Below are 20,647 nucleotides of genomic sequence, written 5' to 3'. Positions count from 1 at the left end.
GATGCACATGGACCAAGCCCCAGTGCTTGGTGTGGGATGACGCAGCCCTGAACTTCCGGGACTTTGCTGGGTACTGGTGGAAAAGCATTCCACTAGGTTTGCTGAATGAGGCTGACAACCTGCCTTTGCCACTGGCGTGTGGTGGGGAGACCCTGCCAAGGCAGGCCGGGCGCGGGTGGACACAGCCCGAGGCCTGACAGTGCAGCCGGCCCCTGGGGCTGGCACCTACCTAAGCTGATTAAAGTCAACCTGCTGCTTAAACCTCTTGAGTTTGCTGTAACTAGACCCAAAAGATTCGCCTCCTCCAGGAAGTCGGCCTGGCAGCCCTTTCTCAGCCTCACCCCATAGGGCTCTCGGGTCTCCCACCCACTTCCTCCTCCCTCCCCTGGGGTGACAAAGATTCTCTGATCAAACTCCACTCTTTTTGACTAGGTCTCCACTTCTGGGCTTTGGTGTTCATCTCAGCACTGTCCAATTATAGCAGGAACGCTCTACATCAGTTTAAGCCCGAATTCCCACTCCATACCTGATCACCCTCGATATCTAATATTTAATCGAGTTCCTCCTTCCCACCAGCCCTGGGGCACTGTCTGATACCCTGGCCTGCCTTTAGCGGGAATGCTGTTAGGTGGATTCAGCCAGAATCCCCCTTCATCCCTGATGTTTCCGGTCACTAATTCTCGGTCCACTGACCCCCCCCCCCCGCCGCCCCTTGGCTATAAACCCCCACTTTTTCTTGTAGTATTCAGAGCTGGGTCCTGTCTTCCCCTCCACTGCAAGACCCCACTGCATGACCTGGTACCTATCACCAGTCCCCTCCCTTGAACAGTCTTCCTTGCCATCTTAACAAGTATCGTGAATAATTTCTTTCTTTAATGGGGTTCCAGGGCGCCTTATGGGCAGGTCTGTCCTGGGGTTGTGTCCTCGGGAGGGCTCAGCCTCCCCATGCTCGTACAGGTTGTTCTCTGATGTGTGTTGGATAGACTGTGGGGAGAAGAGAGAATGGATCCCCCACCATGTTCCTGGAAACCTGCAGGCTGACCTGTCTATTGGTTACTCCCACTCCCTGTCAGGTCCAGGGCAACTGGGGGAAGGAGTTGGGGAGGGGGGGCTTAGCTCTCACCTGTCCTCTGCCTCCCCCTCCAAGTCCATCACCTCATGGCCATGGCCGGCTGCCAGGTGCCCAGCGTCTGGGGGAGCTGGGTCATAGTCATAGCTGTAGGAGGCAGAGGCCGGTGTCAGCTGCTCTGGAAGGAAGGGGGGGCTAGGTCGGTAGGAGGGCACTGGAGGGAGAGGATCTGGATAGCAGACAGCTCAGAGAGACCATGAAAAGGAGATAATGTGTCCCAGAGCAACAGGCAGGAGGTGGAAGGTCACAAGGGTGGGGGAAGGGGACACAGTGTTTAGAGATGGGTAGTAGATGCAGAAAGGCACAAACTTGGGGTGGGGGTGGGGAGAGACTCAGCAAGACTGAGGAGCGGCAGAAACCCAGATGCAAGGAACCAGAGATGGGGGAGGTCACAAAGCCTAAGGAACAGAGACAAAGACAGAGACTGGAGGAGAGATGCAGGGGCCACAGCTGGGGGGAAAGCTGGGAGGATCAGGGAGAGACAGGGAATCAAGGGCTGTGAGAGAGGGAGGAGGGGTGGGGGAAAGGGGAGAGGAGAGGAGGAAGAGGAGAGTGATGCTAGACAGGAGGGAGGAGGTGGTGGGGAAGAGGAGGAGGTGATGGGGAGGAGGGGGAGGAGGTGATGGAGAGGAGGGGGAGGAGGTGATGGGGAGGAGGGGGAGGAGGTGTTGGGGAAGAGAAGGAGGAGGTGTTGGGGAAGAGGAGGAGGAGGTGATGGGGAGGAGGTGATAGGAGGGAGAGGTGATGAAGAAGATAGGGCAATGCACTATGTCCAGGGGGAGCTGGGATCCCAGAGGCCAGACCCAAGGTGGGTCCTCACCGAGGGCACAGTGGCTAGGGGGCGCGGGCTCCAATCTCGCGCGGCCTAGGCAGGCAGCCTCCTGCAGGTGGCAGGCGCTGGTGTAGACGACTCCGTCGGAGCCGCACACCGGGTCCCCGGCGGCGCTACAGTAGCGGGCGCAGCCACAGCGCGCAATCTTCGCCCCCTCCTCCGGGGCGGCCGCAGGACTCCGCGCGCCCGGGGACCAGCCTGGGGGCGAAGCGAAGTCGGCCGGGTCTTCGGGACCCCAACCCCCACCTGGCCGGCGCCTCCCACCAGGCCTGGAGTGGGGGAACGTCCCCGGGGGCAGGGACGACCTTCCCCAGGGTAGGGACGGGTGCGCGACAGTTACTGGGAGTCCCTGAGCCCTGACCTGGTGGAATTTGCCTACTATTACGAAAACAAATAGAAGTTATCAACAAAAGCAATATAAACCTACTTCAAAATGTTTAAAAAATAAAGAAAAGGGCCCTGAAGGACACTCCAGCCCCGTCCAGACCTGTGCTGTGGCCACTCTCCGAGTTCATGGCCAGGGCCCTGCAGTTCCTACACCGCTGGTTTGTGGAGGAGGGGGCATCACCGGTTCTGCTCTGGGCGCCCTCCCACCCCAATCGGCCCCATCCTCTCACCAATCTCACGTGCACCCCGCTCGGCCCCGCCCCCTCCCGCTGCCCGCCCACAGCCCGCTCGGCCCCGCCCCTTCCCGCTGCCCGCCCACACCCCCTCGGCCCCGCCCCTCATCACTGCCCGCCCACAGCCCGCTTGGCCCCGCCCCTCCTCACCGCCCGAACCCGGCCCGGCCATATCCCCAAAGTGTGCGCCCTTGACCGAGCTCCGTCCTCCTGCCTTTACCAAGCTGTCCTCCTCTGCCTAGAGACCCCGCTTCCCTGCTCTGATCTGAGCTCCAAGAGGACGGTCGGGGTGGCCCGTGGTGGGGGAGGCAGCGGCCTGCGCACTCACCGGGGCCCTGAGCCGGGGCGCGCTCCACCTCGTTGCACGCGGGTCCCGCGCACAGCTCCTGGGCAAGCGGACTTCGGGCACTGACGTTGTAGAAGCGCGTGGCTTCGAAGGCTGCGGGACGAGGCAGGGGAAGAGTGACCAAGTGATGGGGTGACAAGGTGAGGAACTGAGCCGGGGGTGCGGGTGGGTGCGGGCCTACCAGGCTCGTAGTAGTCGTACACAGAGACGGGCAGCGCGGACGTCCTGCCCACCACATGTTCACGCAGCGCCCGGAACCGCACGCAGGTCAGGCACCGGCTGGGGATCTGCGGGGTTAGCAGAAGGGCTCAGGCCTGCCTGGGGCCACTGGGTTCAGGGATGAGCTACCGCCCCTACGCTCTGCTATGCCCCAAAGCCTGGGCCCCGAACTGGCGGATTTCGGGGTACCCAGGACGTGTGAAACACAAAAACCTGATTCCACTCAATCCCGTGGGTCCTTCCATCCTACCTGGAAAAATCTCTCTGCTGGTCTTTCAGTCCCCACGCCCGCCCCCTCCGCCCTCCCCCAGTCCCTGGCCACCACTAATCTGCCGTGTGTCTCTATGGATTTACCTGTTCTGGGCATTTCGTGTACATGGGATTATGCACTATGAAGCCTTTTGTATCTGGCTTCTTCCATTCCGCACGTTTTCCAGGTTCATCTACACGCATCAGCGCCACATTCCTTTTTATTCCATCCCCTCCCAACTTTTCCCACCCAAGTGAGCTGCCTGGGGCACTAAGCCACCAGCTGCACCAGCTCTGCCTGGACTGGTTGTCCCCGTTGCTTTTTCATGATGAGAGGGTCGCAGGAACTGCCCTGGGCCCTGACAGCCCCGCCCCCGCCCCCGCCCCCGCCCCCGCCCCAGTGACAGTACCTCATCAAAGTAGAAGAGGACTCTGCGTCCGGCCACCTCGTACCTCTTCAGCGTGAAATGCTTGTCAAAGAGCAGCTGACGAGGAAGCCAGAGGTCAGGGTCCACCCAGCCCCTCTGTCCCCAGTGCCTGCTTCCTCCCCGGTCTCTGCGGGGCCTTCACTGGTCAGTGGGAGGTGGGCCAAGGCCCCAGAGGCTGGCGACTTCCCTGTGGTCATCCAGCAAGTCCCCACAGGCCAGGGCCAGGGCCAGGGGATGGCGGTCAAGGCTACCCAGGCCCTGCCAGCCCACCCAGCACCCGGGAGAGGGTATGTGAGGCTGGTTACCCCTATCCCCGAGCTCCTGCCTTCCCTCCCCTTCCCTTCCTATAGCCTCCCTCGATCCAGCCCCAGCCCTACGCTAGGCCTCCCTGTGGCACCCGAGGTGCCCAGCTGAGCCCTGCCGTCTCCTTTTATCTCAACTGCAACATTCAGCCACCGTCCAGCCTGGGAAGTCACAATTTTTGATACATAAACCCAAGGCCTTTGTGCGGGCCCTTCTCCTTACCCTGGTGCTCGGCGAAGCCTCCCTGGATTGCCCACCCCCAGGACTGGCCTGCCTTTCCTTCTCCATCCTCCCCACACTGCAGACCTCCTCCAGCTTTGGGCAAGATAGCACCCCCCCCTGTGTGCCTCCCACACACAAAAGGGATGTGGGACTGGTATCTCTTGAGTTTGAGGGCAGTGCAGGTTTCTGGAGAACCAAGGCTGAGGCTACCCTCTGGCACCCCACGTTGTCCCTACAGCACATCCACATTTGCTGAATCCCTCCTCCACCACCTGGATCCCACCCCTTCGCACCTGCCCCTCAGCAGGTGGCCAGCCCCGAAGCACCAACTCTGCCCAGAAAGAAAAAAAAAATTATGAAGGGCTGGGAATTTGCAACCCGGACAGGGCGGTCAGCTAGAGACCCCGCGTGGCTCCTGCCTGCCGGCGCCACCTCACCTGCTCCAGGCTCTCGATGTCCACCCGGAAGCCCGAGAGTAGGGGCACCTCCAGGACAGCCATATTGGAGGACCCTGCATGCAGCCACCTTCCAACGAGAGGAGAGAGAGGCCCTCGAGCTCAAGCCCCATGGCGGAATTCATGGCCCCCTCTGACACCCACAATCCCCACGAATGAAGTCCTGGGGGAGCCCACCCTGGGCCTGGCTGGGTGGCCCATCTGTACAAACACAGCTGGCCGGGCCACCGGTCAGCCCATTTCACAGCTGAGACCCTAAGACCATAAGGAGAGGGCTTCGCCGAGGGTTCGGGGCCTGACCCAGGCCTACTGACTCTGGGTCGTGCTTGCCCCGAACCCCGTGCTATGTCCCCAGCACAGGAAGCAGGTCCATGGGGCCACGGGAGCCCTGGTGACTGGGAATCCCAGTCACTCCCCAAGGCCAGCCCTCCGTGTCCCCTTCTGTGACGTGGGGTGTGCATATTGGCCTCTGGGGCCTGCTCCATGCCAGGCCCTCCAAGTGCTGGTGACAAGGAGGGCGACTGACCTTCACAGAGGGACCTGCAGACTGTGGGCCCAAGGGTCATGGTGGCCACAGCCACTGGGGAGGCTTCCTGTGGGGGTGCGGCCTGAGCACGCCCATATCTGGATGGTACACAGTGGTTCTTTCTGACACATCTAAGAGAGGAACAAAGATGTCCCCAGCAGGCCTCATGGAGCCAGAGAGTTGGGGCCAGCCCGGCGGCTTCCTGCTCCCCCTATTTCAGTTGATGGCAGGTTGAAGGTCACGGCATAGGAGGGTGGCGTAGGATGGGCTTTGGATGCCATGACAACCATCCACCTTTGGGCTCCCAAACCATCACCAAGGCAACGAGCATCCTGTGAGGGCAGCTGCCTGCACCTCCCCTGAGGACCCTCTGTGGCCTGGTCCCGGGGTCACCGTCAGGGAACCCAGAGGCCTGCGTCTGGTGCATCAGGCAGGGGCCACCAACAGCTGTCCCCACCTGGGCCACCTGCCTCACCTACCACTGGGGTCTGCTGCATCCATCTGGAAGCTTCCATCTCCCTCCTCATTTCAAAAACCATCTGCAGTCTAAGTGCCTGACAGTAAGCATTTGATTGCAAAAGCATCCATTTCAAAGATACCCATCTTGGATCAACATATTGCCGACTGTGACACAGTTAGATAAACAGCTAGACAAGGAGCCAGGAGCCCCCCCCCCCATGAAATTCCCCTTTTAGAAAACCCCGGGTCACTGAGATAACCGACCCACCTTTCCCTTCCTGCTCCCTCATTCCTGCGCTTATCTTTTTAAATTTGCCAATAAGAGGGGACTGGCGAAACCCAAGGCCCCCACCCTGTGTCCCCATAAAAGGCAAAGCCCTACCCAGGTCCAGACTTTCTCTCTACTTGTGACCTCGCTGTGTGGCCCTGGGCGTGCCCGGTAACCTCCAGGAGCAGTAAGTAACGATCCTTGTCCCTCAAAGTTCCCCGATGGTTCTTGCTGAGGTATCTTGCAACCATAACAGGAACCACCAGGGCTGGTCCAGCCCCCACAGTGGGAAATGCAGCAGGGGCCAGAGGCGTGACCCCGCATTCCAACCGACAGCCTCACAATCCACAGGCTCAGACTGAGCACCTGCTCAGTGCCCTGGTCCCAGGAGGCCGTGCTCCTCTGATATGACCCTCCTCGTAGGCCCAGGCAGGGGTGTCGGCCAGCAGGGAGGTGGCCTTACCTGGTGCACACCTCCAGAGTCACCTGGTACTCCTGGTGATGCTGGTCGGCCGCCGGGTCGTCGTCATCAGCAGAGGAGGCGGGAGCGGGGGTCCGCCGCGGCTCAGCCTCCGGCTCCTGGAGGCTCACAAGAAGCTGGAAGGCTGGTTTGGCCACGGGGTCTGGCACGTGATAGGTGACATCAATCTGGGGGGTGTGGGAGGACCGAGGCTTAGGGAACCCGGGGTGGGGGAGGGGAGAGGCAGCGGCATGGCCAGAACAATGACAAAAGTGGCATCGGCGACAGATGTGGGGACTACTGTTACTTCATTTAGCCCTGCAACAGCCCCAGCGAGTGTAGGTCCAACCGTCATCCCCTTTTCACGCATGTCAAGCCCAGGTCCCACAGCCTCCAGGCCTCTCCCACCTAGCCACTGTGTTGTCTGGGCTCCCGTTTTAGAGATGGGGAAGCCGAGGCTTCCAGGGTCTCCAGGCAGACTTGCGCTCTGACGTCCAGCCAGAGCCCCCAAGACCAGCCTGCCCCAGCCCAGAGCGCAGCTAAATCCCAGGGAGGGTGACGGAGGGACTGCAGGGAGGGCAAGGCTGAGGCATCCTGGTCCAGGGGCTGAGGGAGGGCGCCCAGGCGGGGCATCCTGGTCCAGGCAGCCGCAGGGGGACTAAACATGAGGCACTGGGCCAACTCCGGGGGTGGGGGAGGGCATCTGCTTATGGTCAGAGACCACTGGATTGAGGGTCAGATGGATTTTCTTGGGAGGAGCCCCCACACCCGAGAGGAGGCACGGCCTCCTGCCTTGGGCAGGCTGGGCTGCATTACGGGGGGCAGACGGTCTGCCCCAGGGTCTCTCTCAGCCGCACACGCCGCCCCACTCAGCCTGGCCCGCCGTTGAGCTTGCAGCCCCCAGCCTGCCCCTCTGGGCGCCCCCAGTGAGCACCCGATGTCCTCACAGTCCCACCTGCATCAGGCAGCAGCCTTCACCCTTGGCGCTCACAAACAGCCCCGTGGGGAGGCTGGGGATCTGAAAGAGACAGGACACCGTGACGCCCTCCGCAGACACGCCAGGGTGGGCGGGCAGCGGGGAGGGGCCCCCAAGCCCTGGTCCAGGAATACACACCGCCGCTGTCTGCAGAACCTTCTGGTTGGCCCTGTGCAGCTCGAAGGTCTCCTGGTAGTCCAAGTTGGTGGAGGCCAGGGAGACGGTGAGGTTGATGCCGCCAGCATGGGACAAGATGGCATACTCTGCCAAGGCCTGCAGAGCCACGCAGGTGTCCTGGGGATAGACGAGGAGGCGCTGGAAGCCCCAGGGACGGGTCAGCCGGCAGGCTCCCTGCCTTCCCGGGAGGTCCGGCCCAGACCGGAGGCACCAGGCGTGGACCCTCTCTGAAGGCCAGGGACCCATGTGGCTGGGAGGCAGAGTGAATCTGGTGCAGACATCCACAGTCTGGGGGCCCCGAGAACGGGCAGGCACCTCCGCAGAGGCAGAGGCTGCGTCCCTGTCCCAGAGCCTGGTGCGTCTGTCCCTCAGGCTCCCCCCCCTGCCTTCCCCTGGACTCCTTGTCCCCAGGAGCCGCCCTGGGACTTGAAGTAGGTGGTGGCTTCCTGGCGAGCTCTGAGCCCCGAGCCTGGACCCCAGTGACTCTGCTGGGACCTGAGCCCCTTCCTCTGGCCCTGCTCCACTCACCTGAGTAGAGGAGAAGCCCCCGAGCGCGTTCCGCTGCTGGGACAGCCATTTCACCACGGGCAGGGCGGTGGCCACGTCACCCAGGAGGGTGTAGGTCAGCAGGGCATAGGCTGTCATTTCCACCTCGGCTGAGACCACTGCAACGGACGAGGCTGGCTGGGGCCTTTCGATGCTGGGACCCAGCACCCAGCACCCAGCACCCAAAACGGGGGGCCAGTACCTGACCGAGAGACCCCATCGCTGAAGCTCAGGAATGCATCCTTGTCCACGTCCCGGGAACCCGTCAGGCTCCAGTGGGTGACCCCATCTGCAGGGCCAGGACAGGTCAGGGCCACGACCCAGTTCAGTGTGCGGCCTGGCATCCCGTGGGGAGGGTCAGTGCATATGGTCTCAAGAAGAGACATCGGGGGGGAGGGGGGCGAGGGTGGTGGACCCCAGGGGAGGAGGGTGCCAGGGCAGAGGGCTGGGGCAAGAAGGGTCTCCAATCTGCAACTCCGTGACAGACCCCGTCCCTCCGGCACCCCTGGTAGACATCAATGGCCTCCCTCCTGACGGGGCCCTGATGGGGTTCCAGCTGTCCCCACTTAAGACCAAGGAAGCCACTTGCTACTTGCAAAGGCTCCGAGGATTCTGAGCTCATGTGAGGTGCAAAAGGCCCTCAGACCACAGAGAAATCGGCACTCCCTGCCCAAGCAGGTACTCCTAGACGTGGTCATCCAATTGGGTGGTTTTAGAATTTTGCTTAATTTTTTTCTTTTCTTCCTAGCAATGAAAGCATTCTTCAGATGACATCATAAGCTGAGAAGTTGCTGGGGAAGGTGGGGAGTGGGGAGTGCGATGAGGACTGGAGGTGGGAGGGGAGGGGGCTCAGTCTGAGAAGTCTCTGCGACCGGGGCTCCCCAAACATAGTGGGTAGTCATTTTGTCAATGGGGAGACCGACATCCTGAAGATGGAAAAGGCTTTGCAAGGCTCACCCAGCGATGGAGGGCGGGGAGCCCTCCCTGGGGCAGGGGTTGCTATCCCCTATTTCACAAGGGAGAAAAATGACCCTCGGGCTCAAGCCACTTCATCAAATGGAGCCACTAGGAGATGCGACAATGAGTAACAAACAAAAGAGAGCGAGCAAAGGGTGCCTCCTTAGTGCCAAGCATGTGTCCATGAGCTGTCTACTGGGGTGCACTGTGGGGGCCCCCTACCCTGCGTGATGGCCAGGCTGCGGAGCTTCCGCAGCGCTGCAGGGGCTGCCAGGCTGCGGAGCAGGGTCAGCGCGTAGGTGGTCAGGGCACTGCTGTAGGGGTCCGCAGCCAGGGGCGCACTGGACTCCAGGAAGTGCCGCGCTCTGGCAATGGCGCTCCTCTCCTCCTGCAGGGTGGGGTTCGGGGGGGAGTGGAGCCCTGGGAGGCTGCTCTGCTCCCCCACCCACCTGCCCACCCACAGATTCCCAGGGCACGCCTAGGGAGAGCGCCGGATGGCTCACAGACTCTCATTTTGCCTCCCTCTGGGGCTCCCACAGCCTGCAGACCTGGCTTTCAGAACCTGTCCCTTCTTTATGTTGGTGCCAACTTTTTCCAAATGAGGTCTGAGCACAGCAGATCAACTCGGAGACGTTCTGGGGGAAGTCGGCAGAGCCCTGACCACCCTGTCCCACCTACCCCATCACCAGGCTGGCTTCCAAGACCCCCTGCCCAGGCCCACCTCATCCTCTAGGCCTCACCTCAGTGGTCACCTCCTCCAGGAAGCCCACCAACCCTGATCACACTTCCCCCCTCCCAACCCCAATGTGAGCCCCTGGAGCACAGAAACTGAGTCCACTATCTAGTGACAGCTTGATTCAGAGAAGGTGCCCAGTAATATTGGTTAAGTGGGAAAAAATGAGTGAATAGAAGCATTAAGGAATTTAGCAAATGACCAACGTGGGCACTGATGGAGCCACGCTGTTAAGATAACTCACAATTCATCATCAGAGGATGTGGAACAGACACAGATGTTAGGAATGGTGGGGTCCCTACCCCCAGGGCTGAGATCCACCATGGACACCCTCACTGCAGGGAACGTGCTTCCCCCACTCCTGTTTCACAAAAGCAACAATTGCTCCCGAGTCCCCGGGGACACCTCAACCTTGACTGGTTCCAGTACCAACTGTAAATGAAGGTTCTAGACCCTTCTCCCAAAAATTTTCCCAAGTTTTTGCATAGGACTCCCTGACCAGCCAGGAACCTGCTCTAGCCCCAAATGATTCCCCAAACAGGGACTGGGGGCATCAGATAGTCCTGGGAGATCTCAGGATACAGCTCCCTTAGGCCCCCCACAATTATCACAGGAATCTCTCAATCCTCTGCTCAGGCTACAAGAAGGTGGACATCCTGGGACCACTGAAAAGCATGAGAAAGAGTGGAAGGAGGGCATCAAGGAAGAAATAAAGCCTGCCAGAGGATGGCTGGCCTAGCCTGCAGGGGAAAGCCACCCACTGCTCCCTAGGCCACCCTGTGCTCACCTCCGAGGCCGTGCCCGTCTCCAGGAGCGCAGCCACCACGTAGGCCGTCAGCGGGACTGTGCCGTGGATCCCACCCTGCAAGAGGACTCTCGAGCCTCACCCTGAGCCAGAGGGGACTGCCCCCGACCCCTTACTGGCCCCAGACAGCAGCGGAGAGCAGGCAGGGCAGGGCTAAGGTGCCAGAAGGGGGCCGAGGGGCCGCTCACCTGGATGTCCTTGTTCAGGATCCTGCCCACGGCCGGAAAGGAGCCGTCCACCCGCTGCTGCCGGACGATCCAGCCCTTGGCAGCCGCCAGCTCCTGGGGGTCGATGAAGATGAAGCTGCGCGCCTGGGCAAAGGACTTCAGGACAAAGGCCGTGAGCCTGAAATAGGATGAGGCAGGGACTGGGAGGGCCATGGGCTGGGGGCGGTTGTGCAGAGAAGGTCACCTCCCGTATGCCCCCTGAGGAACTGTGCATGCTCCCCGCACGGCCCCGGGTCTCTGCTTCCTCACCTGCAACATGGGAGGGGCCAACGTGCCCTCACAGGGCTGCTGTGAGCGCTCCAGGAAGTGTGTGGGCACCCAGCAGGGCCCAATGACAGAGGCCAGCCTCCCTGCATGGACCCTCCCACCCTGGCGCTCAAGGCCTTCCTGTGAGATGGTTCAGCCCTGCCTCCCCCTGCCACGTGCAGAAGACCTTCCTTGTTGCCCCTCCTCCGCCAATCCCCAAGGGATCCCCAGCCTTGCAGAGAGATCTCGTCTTTCTCGGGACCCTGCAGCCAGATAACTTAGACGCCTGGTCCCCTCTATGGCTCTAGCCAGCCACAGTTAGGGGCATTTCAGTCCTTGGGCCTGAGAATGACTTTTGAATGGGTACATGAGGTGATGCTGGGAGCAGCTGTTGCAATTTTGCCACCATGAGGGGAGGAGCCACAGTGCTGAGAGAGCCCACAAGGGACCAAAGGAAAGAACCTGGTGGGCGGGGGTGGGGGGGCAATGCATTGCCGGCTGCCAGACTGGCCCATCCTGCAGCCGCCCCAGCCCTGTGGTGTGAACTGACATTTAGAATTGCCTTTCAGCCAGATTTCTGTTGCTTGCAGTGGAAAACCTTCCACCAGCCCACTACCTCAGCTACCCCATCCAGGCACTGGGCATGTCGTGTTTCCGTCCTGTCTACACAGAATGAGGTACTGCTTGTCTCTCAACGCTCCGCCCACGTGTCTCTCCCCAGAGGAAGCTTCTTGGGCGCCCCCACTCTGAGATGGGCGTCTCTGGACTCCCAGGACCCTCAACTGGCCTCCCCACAGCCCACCTCTGTGTCACAGGTGTCCATCCTTGGCTTTGCAACCTGTGCCTTGCCCACCCCGCCCCCTCCCTGCTGCATCACGGTGCACCTGAGTGAGAGCTGATGGGCCCAAGGGATGAATGAGGCGGTGAAAAATCAACGCAGGAGAACCACTGGATGGAATGCAAGGAGCCGAGAGGGACGAGCAACAGGACGGAGGAGCAGGCCCCCCTCTTCAAGATCAAGTGGCTCCCCCACCCACGCCCACCAGGCGGCTACTGTCCAAGCGGCAGAAACCAAGAGTTGCGGCGAGGCGGCGCAGACCGGGAGCCCCTGCGCGCCGCTGTGGGAGGGTAAACCCGCGCAGCCCCTGTAAAAACCCAGCCGGGCGGTTCCTGGCCAAGTTAGAGGCCGAGCTCCCATGGGGTCCCGCGATTCCACTCCCGGGAACATCCCCTCGGGAATCGGAAGCAGGGTCGCGAAGAGATACTTGTACACCCGTGTTCACCGCTCTCTATCACAGCAGCTGAAACATGGGATGACCCGAGTGTGAAGAGATTCACAAAACGGGGTGCCTCCACACACCGGGATGTTATTCGGCCTTCAGGGGGAGCAACACTGACCCTGCTCCAGCACGGCGCGAACCTCGAGCACACTGTGAGCCGTGAAGCAAGCCGCGCAGAAAAGGAAGCTATGATCGCACTCACGGGAGGTCCCGGGAGGGACCAAATTCACGGGGACAGAAACTAGAACGGGGGTGCCGGGGGGCTGGAGGGGGGGGGGGAGTCCGTATGTAATAGATAGAGTTTCAGATTTACAAGATTAAAAAGAGTTCTGGGGACGGACGGCGGTGACGGCGGCACAAAAGTGTGAATATACTGAATGCCACTGGAATGGACACTTAAAAATGGTGAAGATGATAAATTGTATGTTATGCGTACTTTACCGCACCCACAGAAAGAAGTTAAGAGAAAGAAAATCAAGGCTCTGTTGCGGTGAATCGCCAAAATGTGGAATAGCCTATAACTCCAAGGCTGCATGCACCCTCCCCAGGAGTCTGCTCGTCCCGGCCACTCTCCCTCCCGGACCCCCAAACCACCCATCCTTTCTCCTGCCTTTGGGGCGCCTCCATCAGCCCGGCCACGCCCCAGAGGGAGGGGCCCAACGCCGTGCGCATGCGCAGGCCGCCGGGCCGCGGGGCCACGCGGAGCCCGAGTGCTGGGCACTGTGGCATCCCCACACTCTCTCTGGGCAGGTCGGCCCTCAGGAGCCAAGTAAGCAACACTGCACACGGCGGGGGGGGGGGGGGACCCTCAGCCAGCTGTGTCGCTGCGCCCGCGGGCCCTGGCCATGCTGCTGTGCGGTGGACACTCTGGGTCAGCTTCAGGACGGGGAGGGCAGTTTTCATGCCCACAGCCCCCTGCGCACGGGGAGGGAAACCCCATCTGGGGACAGAAGCTGGGGTGTCCCACGGTCCCTGCAAGCCCCAAGGTGGATATGGCAAATCCACAATCACGCAAACTGCCCTGCTCTGAGGCTCCCGGGGAACAAGACCCAGGGGTGCACAGCCCCGCACCGGGCCCTCCTGGCCTGGTCGCCCCGAAAGCCAAAGGGAGCCGCTTGCAAGGGAAACCAGACTCCAGGCTGCTCTGCCCACACGCTCCCCCGACCTCAGCCTCCCGGTGGTGGTAGGGCCTCTCCCGTCCCCTCCTACTCGGGGTCACCCCTGTTTCGGGGTCCAGTGGGCTCTGAAGAGGCCTCAGAGCATCCAGGACCTGCTCCTGAGAGGCTGGAGAGCAAGGGCTCCGTTACGGGCAGTGTGGCAACAGCAGGAGAAAGCCTAACTACGAGAAATAGTCCCTGTCACTGCCACCACCCCCCATCGCCACACCCAGAGCCCCCAAGCTGCCCACATCCAGCCCTCTGAACGCCGGGGGGCCGGGACCATGGCTGTCTCTGTCACCCTGGGGATCTGGCCCCGAGCGTCCTGGCCATTCGGTGCGGCATGGGGGGTTGTGGCTTCGGGTGGGAGAGCCCCCGTGGCCGTGCCCCCGAAGTGGGGACTCACCACATGCTCCCTGATGCGTCCCGCTCCCCGAATGCACTGTAGGAGCCGTCCTGGTGCCTGTAGGTCAGCTGCCGCTGGTAGCCTGCGGAGCAAGCGGAGGGGTCAGCGTCCTGGGAACGTCCCTGCGACCCCCCCCCCCATGATGCAACACTCACATCCAGGGTCGCCGAAACCACCCCCCGCCCACATCTGGAGTCTGGAAACTGCCCCACACCCACCCCTGGAGGCCCTGAAAGGGCTCCACACCACGGGTGTGGCTGAAAGCTCTACTTTGTTCCTCTCATTTCCTGACATCACCTCTCTGTCACTCCTGGTCACACACAGGCCCTCACTCACGCCTGGGTGGTCAGGGACCTGCCCCATCTCGAGGCAGCACCCTCTGTCCCCAGGGGTGGGGACCAGTCCACGAGAGCCTGGTGTGCTCAGAGAACAGAAGACACCAGAAGAGCCAGAGCAGAAGAGCAAGGGGGCAGGGGAGGGAGGTGAGGCGGCCACTCGGGCCACACTGGGTGTTTGGCCTTATTGTGAGGGCAGCAGGGGGGCATGGGCCAGGCGAGCCAGGGAGGGCTGTGAGGGGACATATGTAGTGGGTGGTCTGTAGGGTCTGGAGAGGAACCCAAAATGGGACCTTATGGGGGAAGAAGGGTCTTTGCAGTTGTGATCATGCTGAAGATCTCCAGATGAGATCGTCCTGGAATAAGGTAGGACCTGGATCCAATGACTGGTATCCTCAGAAGAGAAAAGATGTAGAAATAGACTCAGACACAGGAGAAAGAAACGCCCTGCCTGCAAAGCGCACTCCAGGGAGCCTGCCCGTGCCGGCGGCCCCAGGAAACGAACACCAGCAAGCCTGGCAGAAAACCGGGGGAGGGGGCTCGATGGGAAGCTTGTAGAGTCTGGAATGCCCACTGGCTGAAGGGCACGGGGTCTGGCTGCTCAGGGGAGCTCCCGGCGGCCGTTGATGACTAGGGGTCATCAGACTGGGGGTGGCGTTCGAGGCCCGAGCCCAGATGGGTTCAGCGACCTGAGCGTCCCTGGCCACAGACCGAGTGGGCTTCTTGGGGTTCCCGGCAGTCTCTGGTCAGCTTTTATCAAGCCAGATTTTCGGCCCGTGGCAACCCCTGACTTTGCCTTTCCATTCAAGAGTTTCCACATTCACCATGAGCTCTTGCACTTTCCTTTTCCTGTTGAGAACGGATGGTTCTGGATCGTCAGGACTGCTTTTGGAGATCTTCTACAGGGAACCCTGACAGGCCAGGAAGCAGGAACTCCAGGCTCGCCTCAGGAATCAAGGCGCTCACATGCCTCAGTTTCCCCATCTGAGAGGGACCTGACATCCTCTGAGCCGGGCACACGCCGGTCTTTCTTGAAGGCAGAAATTTCCAAGGTGGTGCCTGTGGGCTCTCCTCTCACTCTGGCTGGGACCTAGTGCCCTGGCCAGCCAATCCAATCCGGACGAGCCTGGGGTCTCAGGAGCCCCCACCACCCTGCATGGTCTCAGGCTGGCTGCTTTGAGGAGCCTCACGTGGCTCATGTGGGAAATGAGGACCATTAATCTGGGGTTGTGGGAGGGCGACTTGGGGCAGCACAGGTGGAAGTACACGTACCTGCCCGCTGTGAACGCCAGCTTCACAGCTGGGCCAAACCCTCGCCTTCCTCCCCTTCGCTCCAGCTCCAGCCCAAGGCCAGAAGCACACCTCAGGAGGCCTCAGGACCTTGGCATCAACTGACTTAACTCCCTTGCTACACAGATAGGAAACTGAGGCACTGAGAACAGGCCCTACCTGAGGACACACAGCAGGTGCCTATGACAGAGGTGAGGTTACAGACCTCCCCGTGACCCTCCTATGGGGCCAAGACATGCAGAGGGGGTGGGTCAGGGCACTCAGAGGTCCTACCCTCCACACATGGAGCTCTACCCTTTCCTAAGGATCTGATTCCTGGTGATGGAAGATACTCGGTGCCGCGTGATTTCTGAGGCTGTTCCGTGCTGTCTTATTTATTTCTGAAGATGTTCAGTGCTGCATTGTTTATTTCTGAAGATATTCAATGCTGCATTATGTAGGGAGGAAAAAACCGGAAATAACCCCGCCACGTCCAAGAGAAGAGTTTAGTACGTTGTATTCCATAAATGTAAGTGAGGGACAAAGCGTGTAACCTGGAAAATGACTATGAGCACATCCTGAGACCCAGCAATTTTACTCTGGACACCCACGCCACAGAAATTCGGATGTTTTCACCAAGACGTGGACAGGATGCCTCAGGGCAACCGGATTCTAAAAGCCCTGAATGTGACGCTGCTCCAGCGCCCATCATCAGACACGCTGCCCCTGGTCCCACCGCGGAGCGGGGGCGGGGGGGGGGCGGTGAACGGAACTTGGCTCCACACAGCCCGGGGGACAAATCGCATACACACAGCGTGTGGCTGGGACACACTGAAGGATGCCACACCACGAGGCACCAAGAGCGACCACGTTAACCTGTGTTGCTGGAGAGCGTAAATTCAGAGCAAACATGGATGGGGGGATTATAGGGAATTATTTTTCTTCTCTAAATGTTTTTTTATAATGCTATTATATTGCTTTTTTTTTTTAAGATTTTTTATTTATTTATTTGACAGAGAGAGCGAGCACAAGCAGGGGGAGCGGCAGAGGGAGAGGGAGAAGCAGGCTCCCCGCTGAGCAAGGAGCCCGATGCGGGGCTCGATCCCAGGACCCTGGGATGATGACCTGAGCCGAAGGCAGACACTTAAACAACTGAGCCACCCAAGCACCCTATATTGCTCTTCTTGTTAAAAGAAAAAAATCTACATTTTTAGAAGACGCCATTCCTCTCCCCATAGCTGATTCCCAGCATGCAGAGCCATGCCCTAACTGTACAGACACTGGGCTCCTGCTGACAGTGACCAGATGGGCCACCCCGAGTGGCCCCTTTCATCCACTTGGGTCCCTTCCTCCGCATCCGCTATACCGGGCACGTGGGCTGCCTCCCTCCCCATGCCCTCTCCCTGGGCAGCACCCCGCCCCCCCCAGCCCCGGTACCTTGTACCAGGTAGTCTGTGGTCTCTCGCTCCACCTCGGGGCTGAGCTGCTGGGTTTTCTGCAGATACTTCAGGACAAAGATGTTGGGTGCAAAGTGGATCATGTTTTGCTCTCCACAGCCAAAGGGCAGCCGCAGGAGGTTGCTGAGGTGGTTCAGGGTTGGTCCCATGACGTCTCCTGGTGGGGAGGAAATGAGGGCTGGGCTGCAGGCCGGCCTCAAATGGTGCCCTGGCTGTCCTAGGGATAGCCTTCGCCAGCGCGGCCTATGGCCTAACACCGGCCACCCACCCTCTGACTGCCCTTCAGGACCCAACTGTGCCCCATACCCACTTAGCCCACCGGGGGCCCTGGCTTTGGTGGCCACCCACTGGAACTCTCCTACACACCTCCCTCTGTGTTCTTTGGTCTCAGCTCGGTGTTCTTTCTCTACCTCTTCATTATGCTGAATGCTCATCTCTTTGTGGCTTTTAAAACAGGTGCATTTAAAGCTATACATTTTCCTCTTACAACTTTGGTTGCATCCCACAAATGTTGATCGATCAGTCCAGCCATTATGGTTCTATTTTAAATATTTTTTCTAATTTCCAGTAGGAAACGTGATTTTCTCTTCAATCATGAGTATTTAGATTTTTTTTTGTTTCCATACACACATGACATTGTTGATATATTTTTCAGTTCTTTTTTTCTTTTCAGTTTCTCCTGTGTTTTCCTCCCTTCAGCACTCTGCATTCCTCTTCTTGGCTTCTCTGCATCACACATGGCTGATGGGCCCTCCAGAACTCCTGCTGTTCCCTGGTCACACTTCCCTTCCTTCCTCGGCCTTTCCTCCTGCCCCACCGAGGCTGCCACTGCTCCTGCAGCCTCCATCCATGGCAGAGCCTGCCTACTTTCTCATCACCCTCCTCTGGGCTTCCCAGCTTCTTCTCCACCTTCCATCCCACTGTGCTGATAGGCACTGGCGCAGAGGTCCCGGCCCCTGCCCCGTCTCCATCCCTGCCCATCTGCTTGCTCCCCTGTGCCACTACCCAGGCCACTCGCCCCTAGGGCCATCTCTCACTTGATCTCTTGCCTCAGAAATTGCAAACTCCCACATCCTCTGATCTGGCTACAAACACTAACCTGTCTGGGCCCCAGGACTTCTGTCCTCTGATGTCAGAGAGACCCAAGACCCCTGCATTCAGGCCTATGTGCCCCTCCGGACCTCTTCCCCTCTTCTCCACCCTTCCAACACCCAACACCATGTTGACCACACGGTCCCCACTTTCCACTCCTGTACCTGGGCTACAGGAGACAACCCACATCCTACAGACCCCCAGTCACAGCCACTTACTCCTGCTTAGCAAACGCTCTGGATGTCTGCCCCTCTCACCAGGAGCCCCACCTTCCACCCTGCACCTCGCTGACTTCACCCAGACTTTCTGCCTTCTTGCACATCACCCCACACTCACTGCTCTCACAGAATTGACCACCTGCCCCTTGGGGTTGCCTCACACAGGGCTTGGACGGGCTGGGTCTGGACCCACCTCGGGCAGACTGGAAATGCCTCAAAGACAGGGTTGGGGTCATCTCTGGGTCTGCCCCAGCACGGAGAAATCACCAGAAGCTGCTTGTCGGGTCAGTGGGTATGGGGCTGGAATCCCCGGAGAAACAGATCCCCAGTAGAGGCTGATGTGAAACCGAGTCTGGAGTGGACACCTTGCCCCCTGGCCTGAGTCCTTGCCCCCATTCTCCCCGGGCCAGGCTACAAGGCAGACGCACCTATGACGGAGGCCACTGCCCGCTCAGACCCAGGGATGGCGCTGTGCGGGACTCCCAGGGTAAAGGCCTCACTGTAGCTCTCGTCCACCTCCACCTTCTTCCAGATGCGGAACTCACCCACCGAGCCCCAGCCAGTGGAGAAACCGATGAATCGGACCTCTGGTGGCCTGGGGAGGGTCCAGGCCATGATGACAGACTCATTGGAAGGCTCTGGACCATGGCCAACCTGGAAAAAGAGGCCAAGGATGCTGGATGCCGGAAGGAAGCACACAGTGGTGCTCAGGCAGCAGGGACACTGACTATGGGGGTCACAGAGAAACTAAAGGTCACCTCACCCCCTTCAATGGCCAACAGAGACACAAGTGTGGCATCTACAGATTCCGAAGTCATCGGGCTCCTGGGAGTCTCTGGGCCTTTGCACATGCTATTCCCTCTGCCTGAAACATCCTCCACTCCCCAGTTTGCCTGGTGAACTCCTATTCATGTTTCAAAACCCCATTTGGCTATGTCCCTCCTCTAGAAAGCTGTATTAGCTGCTCCTTTTCTATGTCCCCTTTGCCTGGTCCCTAAAATTCACCAGCCCCCATTTCACCTACTTATATCCACCTTCCTTCTCCATGGCTACCCACCATCCCTCAGCTCTCAGATCCCTACAGCCCTGTAAGCAACTCCAGGCAGACTGTGAGCAGCCTGAGATAGTGCCCTGTGTTTACCCTCCCTCCTCCCTGCCCCCTGTCAGAGCTGGACACAGATCAGGAGGTAGCAAATGCCCAGAAGCAGGAGGTTCCCATGCCCACCCCAGTCAGCCCGGCCATGCCTGGATGAACCCGCCATGCCAGCTGATCCAGAATGTTCTGAATTCATCCCAGGACAGGATCTTTGCCGTGTGTGTGCTGGCCACAGGGTCGCCCATCTTGCTGGTGGAGATCCAGGACCTGGTGTTCTGGTGCCCCCCCAGGACGATCTCTATCATGCCTGCTGTGTCCTGGGGCCCGGGGGACAAGGCCACTCGGGCATCATTGTGGGCTCGCACAGCCACATCAAAACGGGTGAGACACAGCGGCCGTGGCACATACTGGAACTCGTACTTGTTGGGTGTGGAGATGTGGACTCTCTCTGGATGGAGGGAAGGAGAGAGGGGGTTGAAGGCACCCCTGGAGGCATCCTGCCTCTCCCTGCCTGTGCCCAGAGCTTAGAATCAGGACCACAGGGGGACAGCAAATGGCGCTGGCTTAATGACAGCTCTGCCAAGAGCACACAAAAGATAAAATGCTCACAGGGATAAATCCTACAGAATACATGCAAAGACCTGTACACAGGAGACTGCAAAAGATTCTTGAAACTAATGAAGACCCGGGGCGCCTGGGTGGCTCAGTCGTTAAGCGTCTGCCTTCAGCTCGGGTCGTGATCCCAGGGTCCTGGGATCGAGCCCCGCATCGGGCTCCCTGCTCGGTGGGAAGCCTGCTTCTCCCTCTGCCACTCCCCCTGCTTGTGTTCCCTCTCTCGCTGTGTCTCTCTCTTCAAATAAATAAATAAAATCTTTAAAAATAAAAAAATAAAAAAAAAAAAAAAAAAAAAAAAAAAGAAACTAATGAAGACCCAAATCGGTGGAGAGCTAGACCGTGTCCATGGGTCAGAAGACAATACGGCAAATACGTTCATTATTCCCCAAACGGATGTTCAGATTTGCTGCAATCCCAATCAAAACACAGCAGGGTCTTCTGGGGGAAATTACAAAGCTGATCCCACAATTTAGAGAGAAACATCAAGAATCTAGAAGAGCCAAAACAACTTTGATAAAGAACCAAGTCAAAGGACTCAC

General features: G+C 59.5%; 1 protein-coding gene across 1 annotated transcript in view; it reads right to left on the bottom strand.

Moving 5' to 3' along the window:
• Positions 1-20,647, bottom strand: part of CPAMD8 (C3 and PZP like alpha-2-macroglobulin domain containing 8) — a 74,911-nt gene that overhangs the window by 1,564 nt on the left and 52,700 nt on the right. Inside the window, exons 24-41 of the mRNA XM_036095335.2 lie at positions 19,643-19,941; positions 18,826-19,051; positions 17,068-17,244; positions 14,027-14,108; positions 10,899-11,055; positions 10,693-10,767; positions 9,395-9,560; positions 8,418-8,504; positions 8,198-8,334; positions 7,631-7,786; positions 7,472-7,534; positions 6,520-6,704; positions 4,786-4,873; positions 3,806-3,880; positions 3,109-3,214; positions 2,910-3,020; positions 1,950-2,159; positions 1,124-1,247 (exon numbers count right to left, since the gene is read on the bottom strand). Coding sequence (XP_035951228.2) covers positions 1,124-1,247; positions 1,950-2,159; positions 2,910-3,020; positions 3,109-3,214; positions 3,806-3,880; positions 4,786-4,873; positions 6,520-6,704; positions 7,472-7,534; positions 7,631-7,786; positions 8,198-8,334; positions 8,418-8,504; positions 9,395-9,560; positions 10,693-10,767; positions 10,899-11,055; positions 14,027-14,108; positions 17,068-17,244; positions 18,826-19,051; positions 19,643-19,941 — 2,524 coding nt within the window. The remainder of the gene's footprint in view (positions 1-1,123; positions 1,248-1,949; positions 2,160-2,909; positions 3,021-3,108; positions 3,215-3,805; positions 3,881-4,785; positions 4,874-6,519; positions 6,705-7,471; positions 7,535-7,630; positions 7,787-8,197; positions 8,335-8,417; positions 8,505-9,394; positions 9,561-10,692; positions 10,768-10,898; positions 11,056-14,026; positions 14,109-17,067; positions 17,245-18,825; positions 19,052-19,642; positions 19,942-20,647) is intronic.

Source organism: Halichoerus grypus, chromosome 1 (assembly GCF_964656455.1).
Source record: "Halichoerus grypus chromosome 1, mHalGry1.hap1.1, whole genome shotgun sequence".
Lineage (NCBI taxonomy): Eukaryota > Metazoa > Chordata > Mammalia > Carnivora > Phocidae > Halichoerus > Halichoerus grypus.
This window is presented reverse-complemented; position numbering and strand designations above follow the sequence as displayed.